The 11,303-nt window shown below is 43.9% G+C and overlaps 1 protein-coding gene across 1 annotated transcript; it reads right to left on the reverse strand.

The window, feature by feature from the left end:
- Positions 1 to 4,369: 4,369 nt before the first annotated feature.
- On the reverse strand, positions 4,370 to 9,760 carry LOC115171288 (ran GTPase-activating protein 1). The gene is made up of 15 exons (XM_029727969.1): positions 9,652 to 9,760; positions 8,825 to 8,944; positions 8,296 to 8,423; positions 8,005 to 8,064; positions 7,725 to 7,904; positions 7,317 to 7,451; positions 6,914 to 7,072; positions 6,679 to 6,792; positions 6,462 to 6,561; positions 6,246 to 6,330; positions 5,867 to 6,119; positions 5,622 to 5,727; positions 5,390 to 5,478; positions 5,175 to 5,296; positions 4,370 to 4,951 (listed from the first exon to the last, which is right to left on the reverse strand). Exons 2-15 carry the CDS (start codon positions 8,934 to 8,936, stop codon positions 4,870 to 4,872), a joined length of 1,725 nt encoding a protein of 574 aa, XP_029583829.1. The 5' UTR covers positions 8,937 to 8,944; positions 9,652 to 9,760; the 3' UTR covers positions 4,370 to 4,869.
- Positions 9,761 to 11,303: the final 1,543 nt, after the last annotated feature.

The raw sequence follows: 11,303 nt of genomic DNA on the forward strand, positions 1-11,303 counted from the left end.
TTACCCTTTGCCAAAGTAAAAAAAAACAAAGTGTTCTTCAGAAGGAGTGCAGGGGCAAATTGAGTAATTGCAAACACGCTATCGGAAATATCCAAATACATGCTAAAATATGCTAATAAGATCTCACTAGCTCATTCTTGGCTTTGCCCATCATGTTGCTTGTTCTGCCCTCTATGATTAATTTGCTCCCATTGGAAACGACAAACTGTGGTCTATCTTAGAGTAGATCTGTTCTATGTGTGTTATTTCTATGCTTCCCGTTCTTAAGTTTTGTTTTTGCATCTTTTACTTTTGTACACCAGCTTCAAACAGCTGAAAATACAATATTTGAATTTTAGGAACCAAGAAATTGCGGGGCGATTTCTTTCTTATTGCACCTTTAAGAAGATACATTTTAGAAATAGGTGGGGTTTAAAATCAAATCAAATGTTATTTGTCACATGCGCTGAATACAACAGTGAAATGCTTACTTACAAGCCCTTAACCAACAATGTTTTAAGAGGTTAAGAAAAAAAGGTGTTAAGTAAAAACAGAAAGTAAAAAATAGAAAATAAAAGTAACAAATAATTAAACAGCAGCAGTAAAATAACAATAGCGAGGCTATATACAGGGGGTACCGGTACAGAGTCAATGTGCAGGGGCCCCGGTTTTTGAGGTAATTGAGGTAATATGTACATGTAGGTAGAGTTAAAGTGACTATGCATAGATAATAAACAGAGAAGCAGCAGCGTAAAAGAGGGGTCTGGGTAGCCCTTTGACTAGCTGTTCAGGAGTATTATGGCTGTTAAGAAGTCTTTTGGACCTAGACTTGGAGCTCCGGTACCGCTTGCCGTGCGTTAGCAGAGAGAATAGTCCATGACTACGGTGGCTGGAGTCTTTGACAATTTTTAGGGCTTCCTCTGACACCGCCTGGTATAGAGATCCTGGATGGCATGAAGCTTGGCCACGGTGATGTACTGGGCCGTACGCACTACCCTCTGCAGTTGCCATACCAGGCAGTGATGCAACCAGTCAGGATGCTCTCGATGGTGCGGTTGTAGAACCTTTTGAGGATCTGAGGACCCATACCAAATATTTTCAGGCTCCTGAGGGGGAATAGGCTTTGTCGTGCACTCTTCACGACTGTCTTAGTGTGTTTGTACAATGATAGTTTGTTGGTGACGTGGACACCAAGGAACTTGTAGCTCTCAACCTGCTACACTGCAGCCTTGTCGATTGAGAACTGGGGCATGCTCGGTCCTCCTTTTCCTGTAGTCCACCATCATCTCCTTCGTCTTGATCACTTGAGGGAGACGTTGTTGTCCTTGCACCACACGGCCAGGTCTCTGACCTCCTCCCTATAGGAGGACTTTGTGGCTGTGGTAACTACTGACGACACATTGGCATTAATAGTGGTGCTTTCAAGACAACTATGAACTCAGAAAAAAACTAGGTAAAATCATGACAGTGATTTTCAGGTAAGAAAGTCAGTTATTTTTGATAATGTTTTATTTATTTAACCTTTATTTAACTAGGCAAGTCAGTTAAGAACAAATTCTTATTTACAATGACATCCTACTCCAGCCAAGCCCGGACGACGCTGGGCCAATTGTGCGCCGCCCTATGGGATGTGATACAGCCTGGTTCTAGAAAGATGCCGACTTGGAATTCCAAATTGGATGACCGTTCAAAACGATTTTTCCAGTTGGATCTCGTTTTTCTCCCAAGTTCCCAGTTGTCTTAAATGCACTTAAGTCGGAAGTAGGAGATTTCCGAGTTCCCAGTTGTTTTGAACGCAGCATACTATTCCAATGACGTTTCCCATCTTGTCAAAAGTATCTCTTAACAGTGGCCAGGGTTCTGTCCATGCAGGCCCACTCTCTGAGAAGATTAGTATCAGCAAAAGAGCAGAGAAGGTAAAAAGTCAGGTTCTACCAAGATTTGATTCAGATCGCTGGATTCAGAGTGCTGGAGTCCAGAGTGCTAACCCTTACACCATAGGCCTGTTCTGGCACCTGGTGGCAGTCGATGGGCTCTGCAAACAGAGATAGTGCCAGTGCAAATAGAGATAGTGGCAGATTATATTTTACTAAATGTAAAACGCAACAAACTGCAACAGCCATAGACTGTAAAAATGGACAAAGATGCAACTGCACACAAGATACCAAGAACTAATGAGATTGCACCTGGGATGTGATGATACCTTTACCACAAAACAGTACCACTGACTGGCACATACATGTATTGCATGGAGCCACATTACATACAATACTTTGATGGCGTACTTACCCAGAATTGTTATGTAGAGGATCAGATAAAGCACGCAATGGACCAGTCCTTGCACACTTCTGTCAGGAACATGAAAATCAAACAAAACTGTTAGACACTGATTTAGTGTTGTAGGAGATTTAATGAGCAAGAAGCCAATGTGCATTGATTTACATGCATCTAAGGGTTATGTAACAGCTGAAAATGCAGCAACCTTATGTTACATATATTCAGCCTTGTTCTTCATTTGCACAAAGGATATATATGAAATATGTATGAAACATAACATTGTATGTGTAATAGAAAAGTTGGTTGAACTAGAGCAGAAAAATCTAAATGCATCATGTGACACTTGGTGGAAATATATGGTACTGCAAATAAGGCTTTGGGTCTCTTGCATCCCGGCATCCAGGTTCTAAAATAGACTGAAAATCAGAAAATGAACTTCCAGACTCACAAATACAATTTTAAAAACACATTTCTGCATGCTCAAATTACATTCAGTGAGGTGAGATGAAATAGCACTTGTCTGTTTGGTGCATATAGAGTTCTGTCCAAGTAGTAGACATACAGCCATTTACATCACTGATTTCCTACTTTTTATTACAGTCTTCTTGCTTTTTTGGATGCTGGTGCCTTAGGGTTCTTCAGAGGCTTGGCTTTGGGCTTGGTTAGCACGGGTTTAGCCTTTCCTGGCTTGGCTTTTGCCATGGTCACCTTGAGGAGAGTGGGTTTGGGTTCGATTGATTTTGTGTCCTTGAATCCTTTGAGGGTCCTGCCCCTCCTGCTCCGTGGCTTGACGACTCATTGCGAGCTCACAGAACAGGGCTCCGGGCAGCCGAGCGGAAATGGAGGAAAACTAGCCTCCCTGCGGACCTGGCATCTTTTCACTCCCTCCTCTCCACATTTTCTTCCTCTGTTTCTGCTGCTAAAGCCACTTTCTACCTCTCTAAATTCCAAGCATCTGCCTCTAACCCTATCTATGACCTTTTCAGTGCATTCAACTGAGTTAATGTCCAACAAACAGTGTATTCATTCAAAAGCACATCCCAGGCCTAATCTCTTTCCCAGATTAAGTGACAGGTCCCCATACAAGTGGATCAAGTACAGTGGTCTGCTGCTTCCTTGAATAGTTGGCTTGCTCTATGCATTTTAGCCTCAACACATTCTCCCTTATCTGAGAATATTTCCAGTAAAAATTAAGGTCGAACAGAAGGCGTTGTGTGCACCTTGCTCAGTATTAGCCACAGGAGCATTATACACTGAACAAAATTATAAACGCAACATATAAAGTGTTGGTCCCATGTTTCATGAGCTGTAATACAATATCCCAGAAATGTTCCATACTCACAAAAAGTGTATTTCTCTCAAATTTTGTGCACAAATGTGTTTACATCCCTGTTAGTGGTTATTTTATCCTTTGTCAAGATAATCAATCCACTTGACAAGTGTGGTAGCTCAAGAAGCTGATTAAACAGCATGATCATTACACAATGACAAAATACCACTCTAAAAGTGCAGTTTTGTCACACAACACAATGCCACAGATGTCTCAAGTTCTGAGGGAGCGTGCAATTGGCATGCTGACTGTAGGAATGTCCACCAGAGCTGTTGCCAGAGAATTTAATGTTAATTTCTCTAACATAAGCCACATCCAACATAATTTTTGAAAATTTGGCAGTATGTCCAACCGGCCTCCCAACCACAGACAACCACGCCAGCCCAGGACCTCCATATCCGACTTCTTCACCTGTGGGATCGTCAGAAAGGGCGGGGGTGCTGAGGAGTATTTCTGTCTGTAATAAAGCCCTATTGTGCATAAAAACAAATTCTGATTGGCAGGACCTGGCTCCCAAGTGGGTGTGCCTATGCCCTCCCTGGCCCACCCATGGCTGCACCCCTGCCCAGTCATGTGAAATCCATAGATTAAGGCCTAATGAATTTATTTCAATTTACTGACTTCCTTATAAGAACTGTAACTAAGAAAAACCTATTTGGGAGGAGAAAGAACCTACATCCGGATCAATAGTTTCTTCCCACTGTAAAAAGTAAATATGGTTGGACTAGATCCTTATTCAGGGTAGTGCTTGCTAAATTGTGAAATTGAAATGTTCCCAAACCATTCACTATACAGAGACACCCAAAATGTGTCTGTTTAATAGCTGCAACACTAAAGAAATCAACACATTTATTCAGTTCTTCCCTTCTGATTCAAATCAAAATCACATTTCCACAGCAGCCCATATCACACATTTATATTTTATATCCATTTAACCCTTTTTATTTTAATATAAAACCATTACTTATTGGGTAAATATGGAGAGAGAACCTGTGTTGAAGATCACATTTCAGTCCTTTCACTGTGGGTGAGGCAGGATACACCATTCATCTCCCAAATGTTTGTGTGTGTAATATTTCAAAATCGGTCCATCCATAAAATAATGTACGTCCATAAGATGATGGGCAAGGCTCCAGCTGTGAGTCTTCTGAGTTGGCGAAATAGAGTGCAGTGCAACAGTTAAGTCCTTGTTGTGTGCGCTAAGGGCCCCCTTATGTCTGGGGGGGGGAATTGTTCTGTTCATAAGTCCGTGAGAGTGTCTGGTCTGTGTGGTCCGGTGTGACTCAGTTCTCAGGCCTGACCTGCTCCAGCGTGGACTTGAGGATGTTCCTGGCGCTGCTGCACGACTCCAGGGCCTGGACGTGTCTGAAAGTCACAAATATACAGTTACACAATGACGGACAGTTTCACCTTTCATCTTTACTGTTTTTAGACACAGCAGCCTAACAACATAGGAACATGGGTACATTGTGCAATTTTGAGCATGTTGGCAATATCCTTGGGGAACTTTGTGCCAATGTGGTGTGTTAATCTGCAGTCGGAGAGGGTACCTGAGAGCTACGCTGCCGCCCATCACTCATGCCCTTACCTGGACATGAAGGCCTCCAGTACGGCGATGTGGTCCTGGGGGAAGTAGTCCTGGCGCACAACGTACTCCAGGGCCTGCAAATGACCAGGCACCACACGTACCGGCTTCACCTTGTCCTCACTCTGAATGAGACAGAGAGGGGGAGACATGAGGGCTATAATAATACAAGGCAGAAGAAAACCAGGAGTTTTTCTAAAAATTCATTGAACATGTACCTTGAGGAGTCCCAGCATTACTAACAGCGATGATACAAAGTTGTAACCTTGGAAGGAGGGGCTTGCGAAGGCTTTCCTGAGAATTGCATCTGCATAACAAAGAGGACATATACTTAACATGCGGTCATACAGATGAACGGAAACAGTCGCATATCCATGGACTCAGTCATCTGGCCCCATGTCTTCAGTAAGTACTCAGTAAGTACTCAGAAATAAGATAAGTGGCCCTTACCAATACTGTCTAGGACAGCACTCTTAACGTCTTCATCTTCCTCATTGTACACAGAGGAGATTTTCAGGAAAGCCTCCGCTGTCTTACCAGCATCAGCCACATCTACCTGGAAAGAGAAGAACAAGGACAAAAGGTTAAACACGTCACCATCAACCTGTTTCAGCCTACAGACACACACTGTATGTCACCTCAGGTTTCCACTAAGTAGTTTGCTGTATAAGGTACTCATGACAGGGTGTGTTAACCTGCTGTTCAAAGAGCAGGGCCCTCTTGGTGCCCAGTTTGAGCAGCTTATCAGGGGAGGGGAAGCAGAGGAAGGAGGCGGCATCTGGGGGTCGGGGCACTGACGGAGGGGAGGAAACCTGATTCACACCGCTGTCCTCTTCTTCCTCCACATCATCTTCCTCCTCATAGTCATCCTCCTCATCGTCATCCTCCTCATCGTCGTCGTCATCATCCTCCTCATCGTCATCCTCCTCTGGCTCCCCTTCATCGTCACTGCAGGTAGAGACAAAGATTACACAAAAAGATTATCTCATGGCAGCTTGTGATAAGACAGGATGGTTGAGGTCCAGTGTGGGTAAGTCTAAAAGTATAAACTCATTTAATATTTCAATCCAGTACCTGAGTGATCCCAGCAGGTCTCCCATGTTCAGGCCATCCATTACCTCTCTGAGATCATCACAGCCCTCCTCCCCCAGGCAGTTACCTGACAGTACCAACACACAACACAAAAGTCACACATGAACTCCACAGATCCTACGAAAACATTACTAGCCGATGCAACATTTTCAATCCAGTTTTCATGTGTTGTAAGTCAAGTGTGTATCCATCATGTACCATTTAAGTCCAGTTTTTCCAGTGTGGCTTTGCCCTCGACTGATTGTGCCACTAGCAGTGCAGCTTCTCCTGTGATCTCCCCAAATGACAGATTCAGCTCCTGACAAACAGGTAAAACAAATATGGGTATGAGTCAGGTGTATGAACACACATTAATTAACAATCAAGTGCAGTAGATGTTCCTGCAGCCAAGGGTGGGACCAGTGCTACCCTGTACCTTGAGGATGGGAAGCCCCTCAGTGACTGCCTCTGCGATGGCTATAGCCCCCTCGGAACGCACCAGACAGTCTCCAAAGTTTATCACCTGGACTCTGCGCAAATGTTTCAGAGCCTAAAGGGGGCACAAAACACACAGTGTCAGTCATAGTATGGCAAGTACATTTGAGCATACATCAACTTCATGAGTTTCATTGCCATACGGCCTTCGTGCACAAGGCAAACCACTACTGTACCTGTGCCATGGCGATAGCTCCTTTCTTGGTGAAGGTGTTGTCGTTGAGGTTGAGGACCCGGAGCTGGGGGTTGTGTTGCATGGCAGTGGCCAGAGCAGTCACCCCTGGGTGGTTGATCCCATTCTGGGGCACGTGCACCTCCTCCAGACTACCCATCAGCTGAGGTCATACAGTAGCATCAGACAGAGATAGCTATATAGACAGTATATGGCTTGTCAGTACAGTTTAATCATAGACTCAGTGGCATTACGTTGGAGTGTTCGAGGAGCTTTTATCCATGCTGCTGCCAGTACTAATGCTAGAGAGCTCCATGTGAACGACTGTGGTGATTAACTGCATATACTCTACAAGTCCAGACTGTCAGAAATTCTGATATGTTCAGCTCAGGAGCCAGTGTCTGTACCTGGAAGGCCTGGGCAAGGGCAGTGGCCCCATCGTTCTCCAGACGGTTTCTGCCTGCGATGAACACCTTCAGCCCGAGGGGGGTGCCCTGTGCACTGGACTGCTTATAGCACTCCGTCAACGCTGCAGCTAAGATCTGAGGAGACCACACATACAGAGCACAGTGAAAAAACTACTTTGGAAAAAGTTGATTGTCATGATAGATTTTAAATCATGATATCACTTCTCAAATGATAGCACTATTCAACCTTAACACAAGCTATACATTTCATATGAGAAGTTAAATTAGCTTTAGATCTTCTCTTAAATTATACTGACTACATTACAACTAGCAGGGGGCAACTTCATGTTGTTGAGTCTGCTCAATAACGCAATGCAGCTCCTATCAAACTGGAGACATTCTGCCCACCTTGCCTCCACCAATGCCCATGCCGCAGTTGTTGAGCCTCAGTTCCTGCAGTGTGTGACAGGCAGTGCTCTTGAGCAACTTCTCGATGCCCTTCACCCCGTCTGGTCCAAAGGCGTTGTCACTGAGGTCCAGCACGGTCAGTCTGGCGCCTGCTGTCATCAGGGCCGCACCCAGGGCGTTCTGAATAGGGGAGATGAAGGCTGAGTTTACAATCCCAGACCATCTTTCATCTATCAAAGTGAGCAAGTATTAAAAAAATTTTTTTTTTAAAAAGTCTCACCAGGGCTGGAGGGATCTCAGAACGCAGTCGCCCAGTAAACATGTCACTCCAGTAACAGTACTGAGGGAGAGAGGGTTATATAAAGGGTCAGCTAAAGTATTGTCTCACTAGATAGATAAATAGATAGATATGAAAGCAAGATAGAACAGAACCAACAGCGGGTATCTCATCAAAACCAACATATGAGATCATCCATCTTTCTCCGTGTGGCAGTCAGTGGAATACCTGTCCTCTGTACCATAAACAATGCAATCAAAACACACCTCATCTCATAATCACTGTGACTGGTACCTTAAATTCACTCTTTGTCTCCAGGGCTTTAGCGATGGCCTGTGCTGCCTCCACCCCATAAGTGTTCCCCTCCAGCCTGAGCGCTTGCAACCCCTTGAACTCCTGGATCTCTTTCACCATCTCTTCCACTGGAAAGATGAGAGAGGGAAAGATTGAAGACCATGACTGTTTGAAGAACAATACATGGGGCTCCCGAGTGGCGCAGCAGTCTAAGGCACTGCATCTCAGTGCAAGAGGAGTCCCTACAGTCCCTGGTTAGAATCCAGGCTGTATCACATCCGAACGTGATTGGGAGTCCCACAGGGCGGCGCACAATCGGCCCAGCGTCGTCCGGGTTTGGCCGTCATTGTAAACAAGATTTTTTTCTAAACTGACTTGCCTAGTTAAATAAAGATTACATTTTTCTTTTTAAATACCAAAATACTACAACAAAAACTTTTGGCATTGGACACCACCTTGTACTTGAACAACCTATTGGATAACAATTGGAGGAGCATAAGCATAATGAGTCAATGGTTGGAATTCTTACCAGATTGTGCATTGTCGAATTTGCGTCCTTGGCCTTTATAACTCAACTCTCCCTCAGTCACCTGAGTTTTTGCCAGAGAGTCGGCCAACTGTGCAACAGCATCCGTCGCCATCAGGACACCTGGGGAACATACTAACTTATGAACAAGAATATGCACTACTTACTTAAGCAACACATAATATATTATCAATTACCACCTAGTAGAGTACCTGCCAAAGACCTAGCGTTACCAAGCACACATGCAGTTTGAAGTGACGTTATAAACATTCAGTTAGCTAGCAAGTTAACTTTAGCTAATATACACAGGTGGTGGAAAGTTGCTCTGTCTGTAAATGTTGCTAGCTTGCTATCATTGTGCTACCCTCTTGAAGAAGTGGAAAGCCTTGTTAACTAATGTTAGCCAAGTAGCAAGATATGTTTATAGTGTCGTAACTATCTGGCAACGAGTTATAAACACTTGGCACACACCATCTCTTGCCAGGATACTTTAGGCTAACCAGCTGGCTAACTAGCTAGGTGGAAAAAGCTGAATATGGTTGATCATTTCCAATGGTGTGATAAAGCTGGAAATGTTCCACAAGAATACAGCCATCAAAGCAAGTTACTTAACGTTGTTCTGACTTAACAAAGTCATAACATACTAGCTATAGTTAGTTAGCTAGTTTAGCAAGCTAACAAGAGCAGGGCATGCCCTGGTACGGCCATCGACCAATTCAATCTGATAAATATGGCACCTCCCCTCACGTGTAACCTTACTAACGTTTCCCTGAATACATTTGCAAGCGAAAATATCTCCGAAGTAGTATGAAACGTGTATCAATGCTTACAAAATCGAAATTTCTGCGTATAACTAGTTGTTTCCAGAACAGCGCTGTCTGTCCCGCAAGGTGTCTCCCGCTCGGTTCTGACGTTTAAACACTTCGATGACCATGACTGACGCGAGACACACGGGACTTGTAGTTCCAGGCAGTTTCGTTGGCTCATCTTCTTCTATTACATCATGGCGGTCCACAAACAAACGTTTAAGTGCATGCCGCCACCTACTGTGCTGGAATGTACGATCAATCATGATCTGCCAAATTCTGTACTACCATGAAAAAATAACACAAAAAACAATAAAAAATAAATCCCTACTAACTTCTACCACCCCCTCCCCCCAAAAAACTCCCCAACCCCCTACCCCATTAAACTTGATTTATATCATGCTGAAACACTCCACCCTTAGGATTGTTCAGCATGCCAACAACCATTTCAACAGTAACATCTGTTACACCCAATATCTCTTTTGCCGTCTCCACAATGACCTTCAACCTTGCATTTCTGCTTTCCACAACCTGAGTAGCATTGCTAACCTTACCAATACAAGCTATGAAGTCTACTTTATTCATTGTCAAAGTGTCTTTTGACGCCGCACATTCATGCCAGGACCAGCAGAAACCCCACCCCCGACATTAGGTCCAGCCATGGAAGCTCCATCATTCCACACTGTAGTTCCACCAGTCTGTCTTACAGATTCTGCATACGATACATCATGACTACTTCTATATATCTGAGCCTCTCTAGCCTCTCTCTGCACCTGGTATCCACCAAATGCTGCGCTATGTCCCCCCACACACACACAATTATAACACTTAACTTTCACATTGCTCCCACCTTCCCTGTAATCATGTTCCCCTCCACACTTGGCACATATTTTCCTTCCTTTACATTGTACAGCTACATGTCCCATTCTTTGGCATTTGAAACACCGCAATGGGGATGGGACAAATAACTCTGACATTTAAACTAAGGAATCCTATCTGTAGTTTTCCAGACAAAACCTTATCAAACCTCAGCAGCACTGAAAAGCTTTCACTTCTGATCAACCTTTAGTCCTCAATCACTCCTTTCACATTTTCTTTAATATAATCTATGGACATAGATATTGGGACCCCAGTGATGACTCCCCATAACCTAGCATAAGCACCTGGGACACGGCTTTGAATTTTATTCTCATTAAGCTTTTCTATTTTCAGAATCTTCTCTTGCTGAGCCTGGCTACCACAAAATATGAACAATCTACCATTTCCAATTAACCAAGGTAATTTGATTTTTTCTCTAATTTGACTTCTTTTAGTCAGATAGGGTGTAAATGAGGCCCTGTGGACTCCTCAAACACCATCACAACTTTCCACTCCAACACAAAGTTACTCTTGCTTCCTACCTTTATGCTTTCTTTGTTAGATGCTCCACTGCTTTCTGTATCATGATCTCTCTTCTTCCTATATCTTTCCACTACCGACCATTCCGGCCCTCTTCCTCCTGCTCCATACCATCAGAACGGTCATCCATATTGTTCGCATTCCAGCACAGCTGTTGCGTCACCAACCTTCTCTCCATTTCGTCCGCACTACTCGCTGCCATCGCTCTCAACAATCAAAATAGCCTATTGGGCTAATCTCATCTGAAGCTTTATTTTATGTCAAAAAGCAAACACACT

Source organism: Salmo trutta, chromosome 32 (assembly GCF_901001165.1).
Source record: "Salmo trutta chromosome 32, fSalTru1.1, whole genome shotgun sequence".
In the NCBI taxonomy this organism is placed as follows: domain Eukaryota; kingdom Metazoa; phylum Chordata; class Actinopteri; order Salmoniformes; family Salmonidae; genus Salmo; species Salmo trutta.